This window comes from Barbus barbus (genome assembly GCF_936440315.1).
Source record: "Barbus barbus genome assembly, chromosome: 47".
In the NCBI taxonomy this organism is placed as follows: domain Eukaryota; kingdom Metazoa; phylum Chordata; class Actinopteri; order Cypriniformes; family Cyprinidae; genus Barbus; species Barbus barbus.
Genome location: NC_136725.1, coordinates 19595019 through 19622151, shown reverse-complemented (window position 1 = coordinate 19622151; position 27133 = coordinate 19595019). Strand labels below are relative to the sequence as shown.

Genomic DNA, 27133 nt, shown 5'->3' with positions numbered 1-27133 from the left:
TCAGACTAATGAAATCGATTTGTTCAAAAGGAATGATGGTAAATTAAATACTAGGAAATGAATATGAAATAAGAAATATACAAAGACAGTTTACTACAGAAAACTACAGTTCAGTTCGATTAACGTCAACAAAAACAATAAAATGCTCCAAGAACTGGAAACTTAAACAGGGTTCGTACAGATACTGCAAAATAAAATTCAAGGACTATTTTTGGTTTTCAAGGACTAAAATTAGAGATCTCACTTATCAACATCATTAATATTTTTCAAATTCTAATTAATAAACTAATACAACAAAATGGTACAAATAGAGTGCAGCACATGCAAAGAATGCAATGACTGTTGCAACTTTAACATTTGAAAGGATACTATGGCAGAGTTATCACTTTCCTTATTCCTTATGATTGACCTGAAGAATGAAAGCTATATCATACACTTGGCTAATTACGAGCTATATCCCCGCTCATCGACACTATGGGTGTGATGATGCACTTCGCTCACGAGATGAGACAAAATACAGATACAGTGGGAAAAAATGATTTGTTCCGCTGCTGATTTTGTACGTTTGCCCACCGACAAGGAAACAATCAGGCTATAATTTTAATGGTAGGTTTATTTGAACAGTGAGAGACAGAATAACAACAAAAAAATCCAGAAAAATGCATTTAAAAAAAGTTATAAATTGATTTGGATTTTAATGAGTGAAATAAGTATTTGACCCCTTCACAAAACATGACTTAGTACTTGGTGGCAAAACCCTTGTTGGCAATCACAGAGGTCAGACGATTCTTGTAGTTGGCCAGCAGGTTTGCACACATCTCAGGAGTTTTGTCCCACTCCTCTTTGCAAATCCTCTCCAAATCATTAAGGTTTCGAGGCTGATGTTTGGCAACTTGAACCTTCAGCTCCCTCCACAGATCTTCTATGGGATGAAGGTGTTGAGGCTGGTTAGGCCACTCCAGGACCTTACTGTGCTTCTTCTTGAGCCACTCCTTTGTTTCCTTGGCCGTGTGTTTTGGGTCATGCTGGAAGACCCATCCACCCATTTTCAATGCCCTGGCGATACATGGCCCCGTCCATCATCCCTTTGATGTGGTTCAGTTGTCCTGTCCCCTTAGCAGAAAAACACCCCCCAAAGCATAATGTTTCCACCTCCATATTTGACGTGGGGATTTGTGTTCTCGGGGTCATAGGCAGCATTCCTCCTCCTTCAAACACGGCGAGTTGAGTTGATGCCAAAGAGCTGGATTTTGGTCTCATCTGACCACAACACTTTCACCCAGTTCTCCTCTGAATCATTGGCAAACTTCAGACGGGCTGTACATGTGCTTCCTTGAGCAGGGGGACCTTGCAGGTGCTGCAGGATTTCAGTCCTTCACGGTGTAGTGTGTTGTGTTTTTGGCGACTATGGTCCCAGCTGCCTTGAGATCATTGACAAGATCCTCCCGTGTAGTTCTGGGCTGATTCCTCACCGTTCTCATGATCACTGAAACTCCACGAGGTGAGATCTTGCATGAAGCCCCAGTCCGAGGGAGACTGACAGTTACTTTGTGTTTTTTTCATTTGCGAATAATCGCACCAACTGTTGTCACCTTCTCAAGCTGCTTGATGATGGTCTTGTAGCCCATTCCAGCCTTGTGTAGGTCTACAATCGTGTCCCTGACATCCTTGGACAGCTCTTTGGTCTTGGCCATGCTGGAGAGTTGGGAATCTGATTGATTGATTGCTTCTGTGAACAGGTGTCTTTTATACAGGTAACAAGCTGAGACTCCCTTTAAGAGAGTGCTCCTAATCTCAGCTCTTTACCTTTATAAAACACACCTGGGAGCCAGAAATCTTGCTGATTGATAGGGGATCAAATACTTATTTGACTCATTAAAATGCTAATTAATTTATAACTTTTTTTAAATGCGATTTTTTTGTTGTTATTCTGTCATTTCTGTCTGCTATTCTGTCTCACTGTCAAATAAACCTTAAAATTATAGACTGATCATTTCTTTGTAAACTTACAAATTCAGCAGAGGATCAAATAATTTTTTTCCCCACTGTACTACGATCACAATATTTTAATACTATTTTAAAGAAATGTTCAATGACAGAATATTTGTCTTTTAAAATCACAAATAGTAAAACAATGCAGTTGTATTTTTTAAAGTTTTAACTAATTTAGGGCTGTAACTAACAATTACTTTGGTAATCAAGCAATCTACTGATTATTTTGACAATTGAGTAATCTGATATTTTTTAGTAATACAAAGTGAAAATGACGCTTTAAAATGACTATATTTACATACAAACTAACAAATAGGCAATAATAATTGGCTTAAATAAAGTATCAAAACCAAGTAATTACATGGTTTTCTTGAACCACACACCAATATGCCTATAATATGAATATAACCAACTTAAGTAGGCCTACATTATGTATTATAACAAATTTCCTACCAGCAGAGAGCGTCAACGGCCTGGTGTTGTTTCACTTTACAGCGTGATTCAACGACGTTTAAATCCATTTCATTTCACATGCAAACTCAGAGCGAGGGTTTAAACTTTTATTTTGAAATCGCGATGTACAACAAATCGCATATAGAAATATGTTGATGTATTATCCTGTATTGGCATAGGTTTATAAATGATTTACTATGTATGAATGCACACTGTTTTCCGAGATGGCCGTTAAGTAACCCAAACTCACAGCATATGCAGAGGAAGAGTTTAGACCCTTTCACACATACAGTCTTTACTGGTAAATTACCGGTAAGTTACCATTAAAGGTACAATATGTAAGTTTTTGCCACTAGAGGTCGCATTTTCAAAACAATAACAATGAAATGCTATGAAGGAAGATGTTTACGGAGGAGGTAATGGATTCATTTTTTTTATTACCTGCATCTTCCACAGTTATTTTAAACAGCGAATACAGAGAATGTGAGCAAAGAACTTACATTGTCAAAGAACATTACGACTGACTTAAGTCTAGCGTGAGTTTAAGCACTCTCAAAAAACTCCCTTTATACTCAGTAAAGCTGTCTATACACGGTTTTATGAATGAATCTCTTACATCATACGTACATCTACACTTTGTTGTCTATGATGAGAGAATTTGCGAGAGCTGAATTAGTCAGCGAGGGTGTGCAGTGAATAAAAACTCATCTGAACGCATCTGATTGGCCATTGTATTCATAAGCTCAACAGACTCGTGTGTGATTGGTTATAATGCGCAACACTATAAAATCGCATAAAAAAAATAATGGTGCAACATTGAGCAGATCTAAATGTAATGCTGCGGTAAACACTTTTCATTTTATTCGCAACAGCCGTAATTGATTTGGTTTAACTGTACTGCAGCATTTGTGTCTGTGTGTTGCCATACAAGCGGAAACTTGGGATAAGCGGATATTACGTCATTGATCGTGCGTCGACAATGACCAGGGACGAGTCATTATTTAAAATTAGAATTTTACAAATCCTTGGGAACTTTTGGGTTAACATAAATACACAACTGCATTACATATATAACACTGCAAGTAGTTTTTTGGATATTTCATTACGAAAGTCTTGCATATTGAACCTTTAAGAGATCATATGTGAACAGGACCTTTTTAAAATTCGTTCTGACGATTGTTTTTATGGAGATGACGTGATTACTATGAGCTGTTTAAAGCTCTGCTGCTTTTTAAATAGCTTTCCTATGTAAATATGTGCTAGACTAGAGTGACAGCTTTGACCATTGCGCCTCGCAGCTTTTTCAACGCGTCGCGCTCGAGACCCAGGCTTCTTTTCCATTCATCAGGGCTTCGGCTCTGGATACTATTATGTGCGTCTCGTGTTTATAAGAGCAAAAACTTCTGATTGGCTAGTAATGTTAGTTTGTTTGAGAGTGAAAGCGGTGTAGCTCTCATACCATTTGGGAGGCGAACTCGTGAACTCGAACGTGATATCAACAAGTTTTTTAAAATGTAGGACTATCTTTTTTTTTTTTTTTTCACACAGCCAAACGAAGCACGCCGGAGAACTTTAAGCCCTGAATAGTAGCCTTTGGTTTTGGAGCTTTGATGCAGCCATCATCTTCTCCAGGTGCAAACAGGAAATAAACTGCTCTGGTCATGTGACACAATTTGCACTAACCATGTGAAACTGCACAGATTTCATTTTTTGCATATTTGCAGGAAGTGTACTAAAACACCTGTCAGGAAGGTTTTTAAAGCTTTAAATGAAAACCTTTTTTTACAGTCACTATAGTGACCGGTGGGATTAAATGGGTTAAATAAACAGGCTGTGATATGCAATTTTATGACTTTTATGACCCAGCGCCAGCCGGAGAGTTGAAGCCACATTCAGTGACTGAGCAGAGCTAGGTGTTGATGTTACCGATGGGGATGTATTCCGTGACGGCGTCCGTCTCTACGGCGCTCTGACCCGATGGCTCCGGGGACTGTCTCCTCTCCACCGTCACCGGAATCGGCACTGCCATCTGTCTCAGGTCAACGGTGTGCTGGCGAGGTTTGACGTCGCTCTTCTCCTTCACTGAAACAGCACACAAACACGCTAAAGGGTTAGTTCACCTAAAAATGACAATTCTGTCATTAATTACTCACCCTCATGTCGTTCCAAACCCGGAAGACCTTCGTTTATCTTCGGAACACAAATTAAGATATTTTGATGAATTCCGAGAGCTCTCTGACCCTCTCATAGACAGCAAGGATCAGAAGAAACGTAGCAAGGACATCATTAAAATACTCCATGTGACGTCCATGTGTTCAACCGTAATTTTATGAAGCTACAAGAACTTTATTCAGCAATTCTTCTCCTCTGCGTCACACTGGTGAGTATTTCGGAGACTATCACACACTGCAAAAAAAATATTCTCTTAGTATTTTTGTCTTGTATAAATATCAAAACATTCTTGAATCAAGATGCATTTATTGTATAAAGTAAAATTATTTAAGATTATGTATTTAAGCAAAAATTTCTGCCAATGCGGCAAGAAAAATCATCTTGTTTAGCCTTTGAATTAAGATTATTTTTCTTAACCATTTGGCAGATATTTTTGCTTGTTTTAAGGAAAAACTAACAAAATTTAGAATTTTTTTAGAAAACAAAACTTAATATCTTAAATCATTTTACTTGTCAAGTAAATGCCTCTTGATTCAAGAATGTTTAGATATTTATACTAGAAAACGAGACAAAAATATTAAGTAAACAGCAAAGTAAGTAATTCACTGCCGATTTCGGAGCTCCAGGCGATCACCGGGCGCTCAGTGCTCATGTATCTGCCTCGAGCAGCCTTAGCTCGGCTAGGCCCTGATGTCTCTGTAGTGATTAAACATGAGATACAATTCATTTTGGGTATATCTTGGGCATTCGTGGTCTCATGAATCTATTATTTTTTTCTGGTCACATCATTTTGGCTGAGCTAAACTTATGTTTAGTTTTGAACTTTACTGTAGTACAGCGCTGACTTTGTAGAATAAGTTTGACAGAATTGTTTGCTTTTGTCTTTATTTCCTCTTATATAATAAGCTTCTTATACTTTGTATTTATTTATTCTATTCTTTTGTATTTATTCTATTTATTTCTATTATTGTTCATTAAAACTGAAAAGTTGTGCTTTTTGTCGTGCTTTATCGTTGATAGCTACTTCCGGCATCAAGCAAGGGTACTGTTGGCGATGGAAATGCAAGCTGGATCAGGTTGTTCCGTCCTGAATCGTACCGTACTGTACTGTACTGACCCATACCGCTCGGTGGAAATGAGCCTTAAGAAAATAATTTTTTTGCAGTGCATACGTAAACAACATATGCATTGCATGTACGTGGATACGTTGTTTATGTCCAGATCAAAGCGTAAACGATGTAAACAGCGTATCCACATACGGTGCTGCTCACACAGAACAGTACACGTGGTTTATGCATGCGATACTCTCCAAAATGGCACTATAGGGTGACGCGGAGGAGATGAATTGTTGAATAAAGTCGTTATTTTTGTTTTCTTTGCACACTAAAAGTATTCTCATAGCTTCGTAAAATTACGGTTGAACCACTGATGTCACATGGATTATTTTAATGATATCCTTGCTGCGTTTCTGAGCCGTGATCGTGGTAATATCCTTATGGAGGGTCAGAGAGCTCTCGGAATGCATCAAAAATATCTTAATTTGTGTTCAGAAGATGAACAAAGGTCTTACGGGTTTGGAATGACACGAGGGTGAATAATTAATGGCAGAATTTTCATTTTTGGGTGAACTATTAGGGATGCATGATAAATCAAAATGAAATCGCAATCGCGATTAGGCAAAAGCTGCGATAGTCATGTGCATCTTGTCAGTGAAGCACGGTTCTGTGATCAGTAGTAAATCTCCATCCGAAGGCCAGAGAAACTCCAAATACACCCCACAGAAGAAACCTATATCCCTATAGCAGTAGCTGAATAAACAGAAGATTTAACTGCTTTCATTGATTCAACGTGACTAATAAACACAGGACTATGACAGGACTATTATTTAAATTTTCATTATAATAAAGTATATAATAACGCAATGCTTATTGACACAGCCTTCATCACTGCTTAGAATACCATTAAATATTGCGTGCCTTATTCTGTGTAAGAAGCCACATCATCTCACAGAAGGATTTATTTCAAAAAGTGAGTTTGGAGTAAAAACATGTTATTAAATGTGGTATTTTCACGTGCTTTCAGATAGAGCAGCATTTACTACACAGAGCCGTAGTTCACTGAGAAGCTACGCAAACAGCTGTCATTATCACAGAACGATTTCATAATCGCGCGATTATATCGTCTGCGATTTTTTTGTGTAGCTTGTCAGTGAACTACGTCTCTGTGGAGTAAATGCTGCTCCATCTGAAAGCAGGTGATGGAGATTTACTACTGATTACAGAACCGGCTTTACTGACAAGATGTGCATGAATATCGCATTCGATTAATCGTGCAGCCCTATGAACTATCCCTTTAATGCAGCAGGAGCGCGCCAGAGATGCTCAGATACGCACCGCTGGTCTGCTGCAGCTCCAGCAGGGCTTTGATGGTGGATGTGGCCGACTGAGACTCTCCTGTCATGTCCTGGTAAATGATGGTGGGACTCGCTTCCACAGACACCTCCTGCTCCGTCCACTCCTGCCCCCTGGAAGTGATGAGGTGCACCACCGGCAGAGCATCTGAACACAGAGAGACAGCCTTCTTACACACTTAAAGTGGGGTATGTATTTTTTCAAAAACGCTTCAGAAAACAAATGTAACGAAGGAAAACTTTAAATAGCTCGCTTTAAATATTTCAGACCATCTCCAAAAAGACATAAAAAAAACTAAACAAATGATTTACAAGTTTAACATGCGTTTATCAAAGTAGGAAATATAATTAGTGCTCTTGAAATACGAAATAGAGGTGGGTCCGGATTGAATTCCAGATTTTGAGAAGTGCTAGCCTATAGCATGGTGTATTTAAATTTATTTTGTTAATAAAAGTTATGATTTATATATAGGCTAAGTGAGTCTGACGTTGTATTTTGTCGTTGCTTGAATTGAATTCAAGCAATTGCTGCCAATTTGAAAGTGAAAGTAAAATGTGCACGGCTCTTTTAAGCTATTGAAAAGGGAAGTAAAACAAGGAAAAGAGGGAACCCCCCCCCACATGATGATACCGGTATTCCCTAGTGGGTAAATGATGACAGAATGCGGATTCTTGGGTGCACTGTCGCTTTAAGAGAGTTGATTCTAGGATGCATTGACTCCTAAGCAGATGAGATGCATTAGTGTGCTGACCGTGAGTGCTGTCGGAGGTCACTGTGCTGCTCTCTGTATATGAGGACGAGTCGTCTTTGAGCACCCCCTCCTGGCCGGATCCGGCGGCGGCTTCTGTGCTGCGTGAGACCTGCTGCAGCGTCTCGCTGACCAGCTGACGGGCCTGTTCGCTGACCACTGCCGTCTGAAACGCCATTGGCTTGGGCTTGATCAGGACCTGCGCACAACACCATCATTACAGATCATTAACAGTGCAGCATCTGACCAATCACAATCAACTGCTACTTTGAGGTTTATTTACTTTTCTGCTTAGCAATACTGAGAGTGAATTATAGCAGAAAGTGCGCTGAAAGATAAAATTGCAAGAAAAACATAAAATACAAAAACTAAATTTTCAGAACATATTCAATAATTTTGAATATGTTTTTGAATAATTTTGAATATTTTTTTGCTACTACAAAAAAATAATAAAAGATATACAAATGCACATAAATGTCTTTCCATACATAAAATATATATCCATTCACACACACACACACACATATAATAAAAATAAAAAGTTTTGAAACATACAAGTGCAACTGCAAAAAGGACCCTAAGCATCCACATTACATTCATTGAACAATATAATACCAAAAGGATTGGCAGAACTAGCATAACGTTTTGTCCTTGCTTTGAATGTCTACTACTGAGAGACCAATGACAACCATCTACAATATAATGCTGCTTGTCTGACTAATAACTGATTACAGCGTGCAACAGTCAGAAGTAAAAATCTCATTCATTTTGTCCAGTGGAGATTTGATTTTTAACGATAACTCACAAAGCATTAAAGACAGAGCAATTATGAACTGCAAGGTTGGTAATCAATGGTATTTGCTTTTGTTGAAGCCATCAGCCAGCATTATTTCAACTAATTTTAACAGCAGAATTCCAGGTGAAAAACTACATGAGCCATGATTCTGTAGAGAAATCTGCACTAATCAGAGAATCAAAACAAGCAAAATCATGCAAGTCTCAATTATACACCAATATTTGGCTGAGATACAACTATTTGAAAATCTGGAATCTGAGGGTGCAAAAAATCTAAATATTGAGAAAATCTCCTTTAAAGTTGTTCAAATGAAGTTCTTAGCAATGCATATTACTAATCAAAAATTAAGTTTTAATATATTTATGGTAGGAAATTTACAAAATATCTTCATGGAACATGATCTTAATATCCTAATGATTTTTGTCATAAAAGAGAAATGCATAATTTTGACCCATACAATGTATTGTTGGCTATTGCTACAGATATACCTGTGCTACTGATGACTGCTTCTGTGCTTGAGGTCACAAATGCTGTCATGTCTTAGGACAACTTTGATGAACTTTTTTGCTGACTACTGTATATTTATTTTTTCAATTAAATTAGATTTTATTTCAAGTAATAAAAATGTTTTTTTTGTGTGTGTGTGTTTTTTTCTGGTTGTAGTTGACTGCAGTGAGCCGGCGTCTGACCTGTGTTTTGCCCTGCTGTCCGTAGACGATCTTGGTGGGGATGATTTTGGTGGCTGGCTGGACGCCGGCGCCGAGGCTCTTGGGCTGCGTCACGATCATTTTGGTGATGGGCCGCGACGCGGTGATGATGGCAGGCTTGGCTCCGGGCACGGCCTGCAGCGTCTTCTCTCCCTGACACACACACACACACACACACAGACTCGTGTCATGAATCACCACACACACATCAGCAAAACTCCTGTGTGACAAAACTGACTAGGATTTGTTTTGTTTTTAGAAAATTGTGTTTTGTGTTTGTTCGTTGTGTGGTGATATGTATTTCTTAGTAACTTTGTCCTTCGCTACCAATCTTGACCAGGACTCCCAGGTAGAAGAGATATTGGGCCTCAATCATGAAACATTAGTAAATATAGTAAATTCTGTGTAATTTGTGCGTAAAACGGACCTGCCAGAAAACTCTCCTCCGGATTCACAAACGCTCGTGCACGCTCATTCACAATTAGCATAATCCCCGCCTATGACGCAAATTACGTGGAACGCAGTGGAATATTCTGGTCTACTTTCTCAGGTTTGGCTCCAGTATATTGCATAAATGCAAAAAAGACTAATAGGCCATATGCTCAACAATAAATATTTAATTAATGTGTTCATCAAAACGTTTAGCCTTCCTGGTTAAACAAGTAAATAAAAAAAAAATTAAAAAAATTGTCCATTCTTGAACCGTTCCGTACATTTCACGGCAGAAAAGGTGAAATGTACTTCTTTCATATTTATCGACCAGTGTGCAGAAAACTACATCAGTGTATCATCATAAACACAGCTTCTTTTGTCTTAAGTGAACGTAAACAGATGAGAAAGAAAACGCATGAGTACAGTATTTTTAGATCTGCATGCGTTCGGTGTTAAAGAGACAGCAGCCTAATAAACACACGGCCTGTTATTAATGTTAATCAAACAACAAAACCATTCACTGATCTTGACTGAATATCTTTAATAACTTTAATTAACCTATATTTTATTTATGAAAAGAAAACTATACAGTGTTTTTAAACTTTAACTTAAGTACAGTTCCTGAAATTTGGTTCAGTTGTATTTATTTATGCTATTGCTAATTGATTTGTTTGTTCCTATTTTTATTATTGGCTGTTTACTTGTCTTCAACACTTTAATATTTCAAATTTGTATAAGTCTAGTTGTTTTTGCTGTGGTATTTTTGTTAAAAGCATAGGTAAAAGTTCCTCTTGTAGGCCTAAGTGTTCTGTCTTTTATTCAGCTGCAACAGAATACTTTGAGTAAATGGTTGATTTTTTATCTTATCGGAATCAAATCGATAATTAATAAGCAGAATGGGAATTTTTGACCTCACCCCGGCGTTCAGCAGCGTCGTCACCACGTTCTTCCCTGGCAGACCCTGGATGGTGGTCCCTTTGCCGGTGGTCTTCTGCACCACGATGACGTTGGGTTTGGAGGTCATGGGGATGGTGGTGATCTTGGTGGTGGTTCCTGTGAAGGCGGAGCGTTAGAATGAGATATGGAGAGACTTTACAATCTTCTCACATTTGCAGCCAGGAAAAACATATTAATGAGATGGATAAGTGATAAGACTCCGACTATATCTGGATGGCATAGGATTTTAATGGAACTAATCCCACTGGAATATGTTCAGCCAGTTAATGTTCAGTTAATGGTCAGCCAGGTCAGTTTTATAACGTCTGGAAGCCTTATATCAATAACCTAGGGATTGATTTGTCAACTATTCTATGGAAGAGTTTTGGGTAACACTTTATTTTAAGGTGTCCTAATTAAGTACTTAGTAGTAGCCGTTGTACTTACATGTTAATAAAATGTACTTACCATGTAACTAAGTTATGGAACAGCCTGTACTTACAGTTTGTAATTATGTAGATGTAATAGACAGCTACTGTTACACATACATTACAGACAGATACTTGTACACTTAAGTACAATATTCATACACTATTTAAAGTAGCTTATGTCTGTGTACTTGCTTTTATAATTACGTTGTATAAAGTCTGCAACACATATGTAACAATCTTTTGGTTGCATAAGTATCTGTGTAACAGACTCGGTCTGATACATGTGTGTAACAGCTGTCTATTACATCTACATAATTACAAACTGTAAGTACAGGCTGTTCCATAACTTAGTTACATGGTAAGTACATTTTGTTTCATGCAAGTACAACGGCTACTACTAAGTACTTAATTAGGTAATTACTCTGTATTATGACATTTTAAAATAAAGTGTTACCGAGTTTTCTTATTCATGTACCTCAAGTAAGTGCATAAGATTTTGATTTTGTATTGTACTACCTCTATGTATTTAGTGTGGTTATTCACTTAATTTGAGCATCTAATTTTTTTCTTTTCCTTTTTAGTGGCCTAGGATAAATGCTTATGTTTATTTTGGCGATTTGTTTTTTCTTTTTTTAATGACTATGGTTTATATTCATGTGTGTTCTGCTAAAAGTTAGAAAATGTTCAATAAATATATTTGGAGAAAAAAAAAGAAAGAGACATGGGACTCACTGAACTCACTGTAAAAATCGGAAAAAGAAATATAATGGAACAAATAAGCCCTGACTCTGGAGCACAGAAGCAGTCATCAGTAGCACAGGTATATTTGTAGCAATAGCCAACAATACATTGTATGGATCAAAATTATACATTTTTCTTTTATGCCAAAAATCATTAGGTTATTAAGATCATGTTCCATGAAGATATTTTGTAAATTTCCTACTGTAAATATATCAAAACTTCATTTTTGATTAGTAATATGCATAATTTCATTTGGACAACTTTAAAAGGAGATTTTCTCAATATTTAGATTTTTTTGCACCCTCAGATTCCAGATTTTCAAATAGTTGTATCTCAGCCAAATATTGTCCTATCATAACAAACCATACATCAGTGGAAAGCTTATTTACTCATGATGTACAAATCACAATTTCAAAAAATTGACCCTTATGACTGGTTTTGTGGTCACATATCCCTGACTATGGTTGATACATGATACTATGGTTTCCAGCTCTTACCCGACACCATGTTGGAGGTGAGGATCTTGCCTCCCAGCGTGGCCAGAGACTTGGGCACGACTGTGATGATGCTGCCGCTCGTGGTTTTGACGTACGTGGCTCCGGCAGGAGACGTGGCCACTCGCGCACCGATAGCGGGACTGACAGACGGCCGAGTGTACGTCGCCTGAGAGCCTATAACACACCAGTCACCAGTTCAGTGCAGGAAACCTCTGCACCCATTCATTAACATGCATATTAACAGAGATGACACGATAAGATATCTGTCAGGGACACTCAGGATCTGCAGTGCTTAATGTTAGATCTTCACTCAACAGATTGACAAAGTGAATAAGACTTAATATTTAGTTGCAAATCCTTTGCTTGCAATAACTGCATCAAGCCTGTGACCCATTGACATCACCAAACTTCTGCATTCTTCTTTTGTGATGCTTTTCCAGGCTTTCACCGCAGCCTTTTTCAGTTTTAGCGGTTACTCCCTTCAGTCTCTTCTTTAGCAGGTAAAATGCATGCTCTTTAGGGTTTAAGTCTGGAGATTGGCTTGGCCGGTCTAAAACCTTCCACTTCTTGTTGCTCCTTGAACTCCTTTGTTGCTTTGACACTATGTTTTGGGTCATTATCTTGCTGCATGATGAAGGATGTCGCAATCAGTTTGGTTGCATCTTTTTGTAAATAGACAAAATGTTTCTGTAGACTTCTGAGTTAATTTTACTGCCATCATGTGTTACATAATCAGTTGAGATTAATAAGTCCGTCCCAGAAGAAGCGATGCAAGCCCAAGCCATGACATTACCTCCACTAGGTTTCAGATGAGCTTATATGTTTGGGATCACCTTTTTTTCGCTCCACTCTTTAGCATTTCCATCACTTTGGTAAAGATCAATCTTTGTCTCATCAGTCCATAAAACATTGTCTCCTATTCTTCTTGCTAATGAGTGGTTTGCATCTTCTGGTGTAGCCTCTGTTGTTCATGAAGTCTTCTGCGAACAGTAGATTGTGATTCCTTCACTCCTGCCCTCTGGAGGTTGTTGCTGATGTCTATAACAGTAGTTTTAGGGTCTTTCTTCACATCTGTCACAATGTTTCTGTTGTCAACTGCTGATGTTTTTGTTGGTCAGCTTGTTTGAGGTCTGTTACTTAGTACACCAGTGGTTTCTTTCTTCTTCAGGACATTCCAAACGGTTGTACCGGCTATAGTCAATGTTTGAGCAATGGCTCTGATTGATTTGGTTCCACGTTGGTTCTAACTACAAATGCAGTCTTCACAGGCAAAACTCAAATCTGAAACTGAGTGCAGACATTCAGTGCTATTTATTGTTTGAATAATCTGTGTAATAGGACACACCAGGGCAACAAAACACACCTGTCAGACACATGTTCCATATAATCATGTCAAAACATATAATCTGAGAATTATTAGTATTAACAAAACAACATGAAACGCACGTATATCCCACTACTGTAACACATGAATGAGAGGTGTGTGTGTACCTGTGGGAGTGGACACCAGTTTGGTGGTCATGATGGCGCCATTGCTGCTGACCACCATGATGGGGGCGGAGCTACTGCTGGTCAGCCCTGCACTGGAGGGTTTGGGTAAGATCTTACTGGGCTGCATCTGCTGCGTGATGATCTTCACTCCTGCACACACACACACAAAACGCACACAATCAATGCAGGGCAATTAACTTTTATATTTTTTAACTTTTAGAACTTTTAATAAAGTCTGGTTCTAAACACAAACTATCTATAATGGTTACAAGAATACACCTTAAAAGATAAATAGAGGTACTACAATTAGTAGCAAGCTACATTTGAAAATGTGAATATTTATGTTTTTGCTTAAAACACACTTTAAACCAGGGGTCTCCAACACGTCGCTCGCGAGCTACCAATAGCTCATGGCCAGATTGGAGGCAGCTCGCCAAGACATACTTGACATATTGGTTAAACCCGTATTTAATTTTCGCAATTTGTAAATATTTGTAAACAGTAAATACTGATCAGCTTTGATCAAAGTTATTAAGAGTCTCACGCAGGCGCAACACATGGTTTCGTTTTGTGTGAAAACATGATTGAAGGCAGAACGCTGAGAGAAATTATATGAAAGAATGTATGATTGAATTATTTGTATAAATGCATAATAGGAAACCGACTGTATTCAGAAAAGTTTCGATGGCGTTTTCTTTCCATCTTCCCTCCAAAGAATGCATAATAAAGCAGTGTTTAGAAGCGCAGCTCAGCTTTGTTTACAGAGATTACCGTGGAAACAGCTCTGTTCTGCTGTTCATAAGCGCCACCTGCTGTCCAGCTGTGGATTTACAAATTCATTCAGTCTGTCTGCCATATTTTTGTTCAGAACTAATTTTTGTTGTAAATCTTAACAGGTCGATTGAAAATAGGCTACCTTGTTATCAGAAATGTTGAGATTTTTAGAATGCACATATGTAGAACTGTTCAGGGAGCAGATACAATTTAATTTATCATTATGATTCACATTTTTTATTAAAAAAAGATTTAAAGGCTGAAATGTTATAATTGTATTTTTAAAAGAGGTCAAAACTTTATTTGAACATGGAGTACATGTCAGTAGATAACATGTTATGAATATTTTTTGTTGGTTTAAAATCCGGCCATCATTTTTTAATGTTTTTATTTATTTTATTTGTTGGCTTTTGTCATAAAACTTGGTAAAATTATTTCAGTGTGTATCAGTACTTTAATATTTCCAGTACATTTTAACAATGCCATGTATAACAGTTTGGATTCTTAAATTATTTAAGAGATTTAAGTATTTTATAATATGGGTAGCTCTCAGCCTCTTTTATCTTTAAAAAGTAGCTTCCGAATTAAATAATGTTGGAGACCCCTGCTTTAAACCATCATGGAGTGCTTGTAATAACTTCCGATTGAGATCTAAAGTGGATTTTTATTCTATAATAGGCAGACAAGCACTCTTATGTCTAATAATGGATTGAGCGCGACACCTGCCTCTCATTTGTCATAAACATCCTTTACTGTTATAAAAATATCATGACCTGCATAAAACACATACAGAAAATATATCACCATAATCATGTCTATTTGCTTTCATATTTCATGTATAGAAAAATGTTTCTATTGTTTTTTGATACGTAATGGCAGGACATATGATCCTTTGATTGACAGATGTAGAGTGAACACACTTTTAAGGTCTTTGCACAGGTCTTTTTTTTTTTTTTTTTTTTCGCACTGCGAATGATCGCACCTGGTGTGAATAGCCCCATAGGGATCGATTGTTTTGATTCAAAAGCATCATCGCGCCGAACATTTGCGTCAAATTTTCACATTCAGTGTGAAAAGGCCTTTAGTGGTGCAGCCCTGTGCTTTATCTGCTGTCTCGTGCGCTCACCAGACTCCTGTTTGATCTGAATGGTGGGTTTGGCTCCAGCGGCGACACTGGCACTCTGAGGAGACGAGGCCTGCAGGCCTTTAGGAGACGCGGACTGAACTGCCGTCTGCTGCGCTTTGGGAATCTGCAGGATCTGAGACGGAGAGCTGACTAGAGCCTTGGGAGACGGCAGACGAGTGGAGGCCACCTTCACCGCCGCGGACGAGCCCCCTGAACCACCCACCCACACACACACACACATTAACATACTGAAACACACACTCTCTCACACAGTCAGGATTTAGATGCTCTCATTAGAGTTACAAATGACCTGCTTTTATCATCTGATTGTGGTTGTATCTCTCTATTAGTGCTACTGGATCTTAGCGCAGTGTTTGACACTATCGATCACAACGTTCTTTTGAATAGACTAGAAAATGATGTTGGCATTAGAGGAAGTGCATTGGCATGGTTCAAATCATACTTATCTGACAGCCATCAATTTGTGGCAGTAAATGAAGAGGTATCATACCAATCACAAGTGCAGTATGGAGTACCTCAAGGCTCAGTACTAGGACCGTTACTTTTCACACTTTACATGTTACCCTTGGGAGATATTATTAGGAAACATGGTGTTAGCTTTCACTGTTATGCTGATGATACTCAGCTCTATATTTCTTCGCGACCCGACAAAACATACCAATTTGCAAAACTAAAGGAATGCATAGCTGATATGAAAAACTAGGTGACTAGTAATTTCTTGCTATTAAATTCTGAAAAAACAGTGGTGTTATTTATCGGACCTAAAACCCCCACATGTAACAACCTAGAACACTGTCTAACATTTGATGGCTGCTCTGTCAATTCTTCGTCATCAGTTAGGAACCTAGGTGTGCTATTTGTTAGCAATCTCTCCTTCGAAAGCCACGTTTCTAACATTTGTAAAACAGAATTTTTCCATTTCAAAAATGTATTTAAATTACGACCTATGCTCTCAATGTCGAATGCAGAAACATTCATTCATGTGTTCATGACCTCAAGGTTAGACTAGTGTAATGCATTATTGGGTGGTTGCTCTGCACGCTTCATAAACAAACTCCAGTTGGTCCAAAATGCAGCAGCTAAAGTTCTTACTAGAACCAGAAAGTATGACCATATTAGCCTGGTTCTGTCAACACTGCACCGGCTCCCTATTAAACGTCGTATACATTTTAAAATCTTACTAATTACTTATATAGCCCTGAATGGTTTTGCACCTCAGTACTTGAGCGAGCTCTTATCACATTATAGTCCTTCACGTCCGCTGCGATCTCAAAACTCTGGCCGTTTGATTATACCTAGAACATCAAAATCAACTGCGGGCGACAGATCCTTTTCCTATTTAGCGCCCAAACTCTGGAACAATCTACCTAACACTGTTCGGGAGGCAGACACACTCTGTCAGTTTAAATCTAGATTAAAGACCCATCTCTTTAACCTGGCTTACACATAACACATTTCTATTATTCAAATCCGCTAAAGGATTGTTAGGTTGCATTAATTAGGTCAACCAGAACTGGGAACACTTCCCATAATACCCAATGTACTTGTTACATCGTAAGAAGAATGGCATCTACCCTAATATTAGTCAGTTTCTTTCTTATTCCGAATTCACCGTAGCCATCAGATCCAGTCTGTATCCAGATCAGATGGTGGATCAGCACCTAGAGATGACCTCTACAGACCTGAACGTCAGCGGAGACCAGGACAACTAGATGAGCCCCAGAGAAGACCTTGTCTCCTAGATGCAGGGCTCTACGCTTACTTTTCTTTTTAGGAGCGCTTGTGCTCCTAATTTTAAAAATTCAATAGCACGGTCAAAAATTTAGGAGCACCTTCTAATCACTAATCAAAAATTCTGATAAAAAATTAACCTTCCCATTACGAGGTGACATTGACTCAAAGTGATTTACAGGCAATTTTGTTTTTACCTTTGTAATTAAATTTTTCTAACTTTATTAAAAGTATGTCATCTTTGATGTCAGATTCAAAAAAATATACATTTATAAACTTTTTAACATTTCGAATTAAAACAACAGAATAAGTACAAGTAGAATAAGAAGTAAAATAAGAATAAGTTACTAATCAAATGAAATCAGTATTTAAGAAATAAATTTGTACAGAGGTGGCACAGAAGAACACAAAAGTGGCTTGTAGGTGATAGGCTCAGAGGTTGCATGAGTGCAATTAAATTCATGTTGAGGTTAATGTTTAAAATATAAAATTTTGAATATAGAAATAATAAATTATTTAAATAACAGAAAATATAGCCTACTTTAAAAATTAAACTGCCAGCAGGTGGAGGCAAGTCACTTATTCATTAATTCAATTGATTCGTTCGAAGTATGTGACTGTCTTTATGAAAGGGTAATTGAATCATTGACTCACTAGATTCATTTAAAAACGCAGTTCATTCATCAGGGTTCCCACTCTTTCATGAACACCAGATTCAAGGACTTTAAGCACCATTTCTTTTATATCAAGCACCTATCAAATTCACACGCCAGCATGTGTAGTGTCATGAAAGTACTAAACATTTCACTTAAACTTAACATTTACATTAAAAAGTTCAGATTAATAATGTTTTGAATGTGTAGGTTTCATAAATTTAGACAGTTCTGAGCGGTCGTGTTCAAAGGAATTTAATGAAATCCAGTCAATACTGGTCATATTCAAAGACAATTTCTAAAATAATGATTAAATATACATCAAACTGGTTTCTGCTGCAGTTTAAGATTTAAATTTGAAAGAATTTAGCCATTTTTTAATTAATAAAAAGTGGTTAAATGTTGTAATAACACTGTAAAACCTGTTAACATTAGAAATTTGCACACTCTTCTCAATAGAGACCTTACTCGTTAATAAATAAACTCAAGTCAAAATTATTGGTAAATCCCATTTTGTAATCTTTGACCTATAGGAATGCAGGTGCTCAAAACTTCAATTTATTTATTTATTTTAAATATGTCGAACATTTTAAACCTTGTAAATGTGCAAATCTACAAAAAAAAAATATTTAATTTAATTTGTTTATTTAAAAAATTAATTCTATTTTCTTTTAAACTGTAAACGCTTTTCACTAAGCTGTTTTACTTTTCAAGTTCTACATTCCTTAGCTTCATGTCACAGTAAGTTTTGGGAGTTCATTTTTAGTCCATCTCCTATCCTGAAAAGTCTGTCTTGCAGAGATTGACTAAAAATGAGCTCCTAAAACTTACTGCCAGATTCTGGAAGATAAAGGATAAGAGGATGTGGTGCTGGTCCTTCATGAGTCACTCGCTCAACTTATCTGTCTATCAAGCCTATAAAAAATGAGTCTTCATGTATTTCACAACACTTCAGCATGTTATTCTTAGGAAGAGAATGGATCACTATTTCCCTGTTTAATACTGTAAAGCTGCTTTAACACAATCTGCATTGTAAGAAGCGCTATATAAATAATGGTGACTTGACGCACTCACCCTGTGCGATGGTGGACATCACCACTGAAGGTGTGGAGGACACCATGGTCGTCACAGCGACAGGACTGGGCCCCGGGGCCGCGCCGGAGCCGGCAGAGATCACCATGGTCTGTTTGTGGCTGGCGGCGGAGAGCGCGGCGCTTGACACCAGCTTAGACACGGCCGCGTAGTTGTGCGACTTGGACAAGATGTTTGGCACAAAGTTGGAGCTGGGAGACGTCGTCACGATTATCACCTGCAGCACAGAGTCGACTCAATGAATCATTCAAGCATGTGATTCTTTTGTAGTGCTCATTTGCTCTGAAGGAACATTCAAGCATTTGTGGCTGGATTTTGATGTCATTAAGTCTCTTCTGCTCACCACTGCTGCGTTTGTTTAATATAAAATGCAGTAAAATTGTGAATTTATTTAAAACAGCAGTTTTCTGTGTGAATATCTGTTAAACTGTCATTTATTTCTGTGATCAAAGCTGTATTTTCAGCATCATTACTCCATCTTCAGTGTCACATGATCTTCAGAAATCATTCTAATATACTGATTTACTGCTCAAGAAACATTTCTGATTATTATCATCAATGTTTGAAATGGTTGCGCTGAACAATATTTTTGTGGAAATCGTGATACATTTTATTTTTCAGGATCACAGATGAATAGAAAGTTCAAAAGAACAGCATTTATTTGAAATAGTGACAAAAGATGTCATAATACATTTCTTTACTGTCAATTTTGATCAATTTAATGTATCCTTGATTAATAAAAGCATTAATGAATTAGTGAGAAATAGAAGTAGTAGAATTCTTAAATTTAAGTATTAAAAGTGAAACATAATACAAGTATTAATTGTATTTCCAACTTTTATTATCAAAGAAAAAATATTATAGGTTCCAAAAAATATTAAGCAGCACAGTTTCAACATTAATCATAAATCAGTATATTAGAATGATTTCTGAAGGATCATGTGACACTGAAGACTGGAGTAATGATGCTGAAAATTCACTTTCACAGAAATAAATTGTATTTTAAAGTATAGTAAAATAGGAAACCACTATTAGAAATTGCAACAAGATTTCACCTCAAATAAATACAGCCTTGATAAAACATTAAACATCTTACCGCTCCAAACTTTTGAATGGTAGTGTGTGTGTGTATATATATGTTTGTTTATTTTATTTATATAGATATTTTATTTAACACAACTTGAGGTTGACGGAAGTGCTTTACATGACAGTAAACAACAAAAACAACAACAAAAAAATCAATCTAAAAAAATAAAAAATTGAAGCCTTAAACTTAAGCCTAGTCCCAGACTAAAATCTAAATCTGAGGTGTTTCAACTGAAAGAAACTTGCACTGACTGATCTTTAAACATGTCAGTGCCTTTGTTTTGTCTTAAGATGCACACCAGTAATGCTTTTTTCTAAGGCATGTTTATAAAAGTTACTTAAATGTCCTAATTGAACTATGGTTTAATCCTGGCTTAGTCTAAGCCCTGTCTATAAAACCGGGCCATAAAGTCACAAAAAACAAAACACAAAAACACTTCATTAAGTCGTTACAAATCGATCAAGGAGGTGAGATTGAAGCATATCTTTAAAGATAGGCAATGAAGAAATCATTTGGATGGCAACCGGGAGATTGTTCCAAAGCATTGGGCCAACAACTGCAAATGCTCGAGCGCCACGGTGTTTTAGTTTGGACCTAGGAATTGATCAAATTCCTAAAAACCTGGATCTGAGCGGCCTCACTGATTTGTGTGGGTGCAACAACTCAGTGAGATAAGCTGGTGCAAGGTTATGAAGTACCAATGTTAAAGTTTTGTATTCCACTCTAAGTTTAACAGGTAACCACTGTAATATGGACAAAATGGGAGTAATGTGTTGAAATTTGCGTGTACCAGTCAAAAGCCTAGCCGCTGAATTTTGAACCAATAGCAGTCGCTCCATGGATGACTGATTTATCCCACAGTACAGTGAACTGCAATAGTCTAACCTAGATGTAACAAATGCATGAATTACTTTTTCGAATGTCAGTGATGAAAGGAGAGTTTTGACTTTAGCCAGACGGCGAAGATGATAGTGTGTGTATTATTATTACACACAGCAGTTGTGGCATTATTGGAGGAATAAGCATCTTAATGACAGGAAAGCAGCACAGGATTGTGGGAACGTGACAGGAAGGAAGTGCGCCTGACCTTCTGCGTGGTGCTGTTGGTGGTCTGGGTGGAGGGTTTGGTGAAGGTGATCTTCACCGGGGACATGTGCGGCGGCAGCGAGTTGGCGATGCTCTGCATCAGGTTGCTCATCTTGGGGCTGCCGCTCACCGGAACCGTGATGGTTTTGGAAATGGGCGTGGCCAGTTTAGGCACCTCCTTCAGAATCACGGGGGAGGAGCTAGACGAGTTGGTTCTCCGCCTCTTACGAGGTTTCTCATCCTCATCGGAGCAGCTCACGCCTGACGGACACAACGAGACGTCACACAGCTTTAATACAGTACTAAATAGTGTGTCGAAAAAGCGGTCCGTTCTCATCTGGCCTGTTTAATACCGTAAAGCTGCTCTGACACAGTCTGCATTGTAAAAAGCGCTTTATAAATAATGGTGACTTGACTGGAGTTAGAGCTGCACGATTAATTGTTAAAAGATCGCGATCTCGATTCAAACACCCAAGTGATCTTATTCCTAAATGGCAGTGATACGCTTGTGTCTATTAAACCTTTGAATAAATCATACTGGTACATTTAGATCTGCGTTCACTGTCGCTGACAGAGAGAGCAGACAGTTAGCGTGTTTAGGTAAGAAACAGCTTCACAAACAGTCTTTTCAACTACACTGAATTATTTCTGTCTTACAGTCATTCATATGATCACAGAAATACTGGGATGAAAGTTAATAGTTCAGATATAAACACTGATGTCTATGGTAGCGATCAAAATAGAGCAAGTCATCTTTTGAAAGTAACTGGTGCTTCAAATAATGTTTTTTTCTCCAGTAGGTGGTGACAAGTGACTGTTAAAAAATGTATTTGTCATTGAATCATTCATTCAAACTGCTTTTCATCATTTTAATATAAAACATTGTTGTATTAAATATATTGTTTTAAATACAAATATTATACATTAAAATGTTTAATAATTCATTAAAATTAAATTAAATTATACACTTTTAAATAGACCTCAGCAATTAATATTTTGTCACATATTATTTTGTTTAGTTCAGAATCGTGGGAGAATTATGATCTCTTTTGAGACAAAAAAAAAATCTCAATTTGTCAATCGATTCTCAATTTGTGACCCTGGACGACAAAACCAGTAAATTTTTGGAAATTGAGATTTATAGATCATCGGAATAAATAATATTTCCATTGATGTTTGGTTTGTTATGATAGGACAATATTTGTCTGAGATACAACTATTTGAAAATCTGGAATCTGAGGGTGCAAAAAAATCTAAATATTGAGAAAATCTCCTTTAAAGTTGTTCAAATGAAGCTCTTAGCAATGCATATTACTAATCAAAAATTAAGTTTTGATATATTTACGGTAGGAAATTTACAAAATATCTTCATGGAACATGATTTTTACTTAATATCCTAATGATTTTTGTCATAAAAGAGAAATAAATAATTTTGAGCCATACAATGTATTGTTGGCTATTGCTACAAATATACCTGTGCTACTCATGCTTTGTGTCCAGGATCACAGTTATCCAGAATCGTGCAGCTCTAGCATGACGTGTCTGTGTGTGTGTGTGTGTGTGTGTGTGTGCGCGAGACGTACTCTTCACGTAGACCGTACTCCCGCTGGGCAGGACCACCACGTTTGAGGCAGGGCTGGCGGGTCGAGGGGATTTGATGGCCGCTGCTGCGCTGCTGCTGCTGGGAGCCGATGCGCTGGGTGGAGTGGAGGTGGTGCTGGTGTACGAATAACACACCACCACTGCAACACACACACACACACACACAGTGAGGAACACAGAGGAACACACATCCTGTCTCTGAGTGTGTATTATATTAACCACAAAACAAAGATTACACAGACACAACTAGGGCTGTCAAACTTTGTACTTAAATATTATCAATATTTGAATTGTATTTGAATTTAAAAAGGCATACACCACCGGTCAAACGTTTTAGAACAGTAAGATTTTTAATGTTTTTTAAATAAGTCTCTTCTGCTCACCAACCCTGCATTTATTTGATCCGAAGTACAGAAAAAAACTGTAAAATTTTGAAATATTTTTACTATTTAAAATAACTGTTTTCTATTTGAGTATATTTTAAAATGTAATTTATTCCTGTGATTTCAAAGCTGAATTTTTAGCATCATTACTCCAGTCACATGATCCTTCAGAAATCATTCTAATATTCTGATTTGCTGTTCAAGAAACGTTTATTATTATTATTATCATCAATATTTATTAACAGTTGAGTATTTTTTTTTCAGGATTCTTTAATGAATAGAAAAGATCCAAAGAGCAACATTTATCTGAAATTAAAAGCTTTTGTAACATTATACACTATACCATTCAAAAGGGACAGTATCATTTTTTTTTTTTTTTTGGTAAATAAATTATAGAAATTACTACTTTTATTTAGAAAGGACGCTTTAAATTGATTAAAGGTGATGATAAAGACATTTATAATGTCACAAAAGATTTATATTTCAGATAAATGCTGTTCTTCTGAACGCTCTATTCATCAAAGAAACCTGAAAAAATTCTACTCAACTGTGTTCAACATTGATAATAATCAGAAATGTTTGTTGAGCAGTAAATCAGCATATTAGAATGATTTCTGAAGGATCATGTGACCCTGAAGACTGGAGTAATGATGCTGAAAATTCAGCTTTTGGATTGATTCTGAGATCTTCCGAACGCGTCGCTATTCTCTCTGGAATGGATTCTGAGCTTAGATTTTAACAGCAGATGGCGCTCTACTCTAGTTTTTATTCGCACACTCAAATGCTGATGAAGAAGAGCGCTGTAATCTCTCCTCGGCTCAGAATGCTTTTATGACGCCAGATTAATATAAACAGCCCACTGTGAACACCCTTGTGATTCGCTTCAACCTTTTTGAATTTTATGAATGATTATTTTAGGTTCAAGTGTGTGTAAGGATTTGGAAACAAGCAGAGTACGGCTGTTTCTAAAGCATGCAGCGCCACCTGCTGTTCAAAACTAAGCTCAGAATCCACTCCGGAAAGATCCAATGCATTCGGAAAATCTCAGAATCATTTCTCGATTCATGATGCATCGATTTATTTTCCCAGCGCTAGTGTTGGGGGTAATGCATTACAAGTAACGTGAGTTACATAATCAGATTACTTTTTAAAGTTACTAGTAAAGTAACGCATTACTTTTTAATTTAGAAGGAAAAAGTAACTTTCCCCAACACTGCCCAGACCTAATAATTACTGTAGTAAAGTGACATCACTTGTACCTTCTTTGTTGGCGGTATCGGCGGGGAGAAGCAGCGAGGAGTTCTGGTGCGCCGTGGCGTTGGCCATCGCATTGGCCATCACAGTGAAGGCCGTCTGAGGAACCAGTCTGGGCATGAGAGGAACCAGCCGACGGCCCTCGATGGACCACTCCGATGAGCTGTTGGGCCCCGACATGCTGCAGAACATACCATCATTATTCCATCCGCAGTTCACTAAAGCACTAGAGCGGTCACATCTGACTAGAACGGGTGAGACTCACTGATACGCGATGGTGGTCAGGCGCTCATCATTCACGGCTCTGCGCACCTCTGCTCGATGACGCTCCGTCGAGATACTGACAGAACAAACCACACACACATCACACACTCATCATCCTCAATATCACTGCAGAACAACACACTAACAACTATTACATGCATATCCAACTTACACACACTACCAGGAAAAAGCTGTTGAACAGTAAGATTTTTCATGTTTTTTAAAGAAGTGTCTTCTGCTCACCAAGCCTGCATTTATTTGATATAATAGCAGTAATATTGGGAAATATTTTTACTATTTAAAATAACTGTTTTCTATTTGAATATATTTTAAAATGTGATTTCAAAGCTGAATTTTCAGCATCATTACTCCAGTCACATAATCCTTCAGAAATCATTATAATATTCTAATTTATTATTTTTTATTATTATCAATATTTAAAACAGTTGAGTATATATTTTATCAAGATTCTTTGATAAATAGAAATTTATCTGAAATAAAAAGCTTTTGTAACATTATACAATATACCAGTCAGTATAATTTTGGGAAAGAAATTATAGAAATTAATACTTTTATTTAGCAAGGATGCTTTAAATTGATCAAAGGTGACGATAAAGACATTTATGTTACAAAAGATTTCTATTTTAGATAAATGCTGTTCTTCTGAACTTTCTATTCGTCAAAGAAACCTGAAAAAAATTCTACTCAGCTGCTTTTCAACATAATAAATGTTTGTTGATCAGCAAATCAGCATATTATTATGATTTCTGAAGATCATGTGACACTGAAGACTGGAGTAATGATGCTGAAAATACAGCTGCGCATCACAGAAATAAATTGCATGTTAAAATATATTCAAATAGAAAACAGTTATTTTAAATAGTAAACATATTTCACAATATTACTGCTGTTGGATCAAATAAATGCAAGCTTGGTGAACAGAAGAGACTTCTTAAAAAACATTAAAAATCTTACTGTTCAACAGCTTTTGACTGCTAGTGTACACTCACATAAAGCCATATATATTAATAGCAGATCTGACTGATGACTTATATTGTCTGCAAATGTAAAGTATGCTAGTGTTCAGTTTTAAATATGGAAGCCCATTTCTGCCATTGAATAAAAAATAAAAAAATGTAATTGCAACTTTTTTTATCTTGCAATTCTACATTTATTTCTCATAATTGCACGTTTCTATCAAGAGTTTGTGAGAATCTATCATTTCTGACTTTACAACTCAAATGCAAGTTTATATTACACAATTCAAAAAAATGAGTCAGAATTGCAAGGGGAACAAAATGGCATTAAGTGTTTTTTTTGTGTTTTTGTTTTTTACCAGGCCTCCATACTAAACTGCTCAATGTGACTAGAAAACCTTGAGATATCAGAGACACTGTAGTTATGATGACATGAAAGTTGACCAAGTGTGTGACACCTCAGCACTCGAGTGAGTTCTCCCAGCAGCTCCTTCTTGTCTTTGGTGAGATCTCCTTGAGCGCGCAGAGCACTGATCACGCCGGCGTACGCTTCCAGCTCTGAACACACAAACACACACGACACACGTGAGCTCACCATCGGCACACACAACACCACAGCTGGTTACACGCTTCAGAGAGTCTCACCCAGTTTGCGCAGGATTCGCTTGCACTCATCTCTGCTGAGGTCCAGCAGCGTGGGCCAAACCACCGGCATGCTGCCCGCCAACGGCTTCTCCTGCTGAATCATCAACTACACACACACACACACACACACACACACACACACACACACACACACATAGTATATAATACAGCACATCACAGGAATAGTTCACCCAAAAATGAAAACGTGCTCTCCCTCAGATCATCTGAAATCAAGATGAGTTTGTTTCTTCATCAGGTTTGTAGAAATGTGTCTCTGCTGCAGAGCATCCATTGCTGAGACACTGATGCAGAGACACATTTCTACAAATCTGATGAAGAAACACACTCATCCTGATCTCAGGGAGATCTGAGGGTGAGCGTGTTTTCAGCAGATTTTATTTTTTTCTGAACTATTCTCTTAAACACACTCACCTCTGACAGACGCGTCTGATGCTGCAAACTCTCTCTGAATCTCTAAGAGCCAATGATCTTCAAGAAATCCTTCAGAGGAAAGCATCATCACAGACATTTAAGATAAACATGAAGGGATTTGAATGGTTCAGAACATGAACACACATTTGAAATTAATAAACAAAACAGACACGGCTACTCAAACCATTTATGAAAATTA

General features: G+C 37.4%; 1 protein-coding gene across 4 annotated transcripts in view; it reads right to left on the bottom strand.

The window, feature by feature from the left end:
- The window catches only part of LOC306865815 (BRCA2-interacting transcriptional repressor EMSY-like), a 44959-nt gene that overhangs the window by 16810 nt on the left and 1016 nt on the right, over positions 1-27133 (bottom strand). For 2 of the 4 annotated variants that reach the window (XM_079410640.1, XM_079410639.1), the window contains exons 2-17: positions 26935-27003; positions 26503-26608; positions 26316-26415; positions 24882-24956; positions 24622-24797; positions 22961-23119; positions 21379-21638; positions 19187-19421; positions 15708-15917; positions 13808-13957; positions 12317-12490; positions 10628-10764; positions 9262-9432; positions 7780-7975; positions 7011-7175; positions 4372-4527 (exon numbers count right to left, since the gene is read on the bottom strand). In XM_079410640.1, coding sequence (XP_079266766.1) covers positions 4372-4527; positions 7011-7175; positions 7780-7975; positions 9262-9432; positions 10628-10764; positions 12317-12490; positions 13808-13957; positions 15708-15917; positions 19187-19421; positions 21379-21638; positions 22961-23119; positions 24622-24797; positions 24882-24956; positions 26316-26415; positions 26503-26605 — 2467 coding nt within the window. In that variant the 5' untranslated portion in view covers positions 26606-26608; positions 26935-27003. The remainder of the gene's footprint in view (positions 1-4371; positions 4528-7010; positions 7176-7779; positions 7976-9261; positions 9433-10627; positions 10765-12316; positions 12491-13807; positions 13958-15707; positions 15918-19186; positions 19422-21378; positions 21639-22960; positions 23120-24621; positions 24798-24881; positions 24957-26315; positions 26416-26502; positions 26609-26934; positions 27004-27133) is intronic. The other 2 variants (XM_079410642.1, XM_079410641.1) reach the window with 1 other exon arrangement.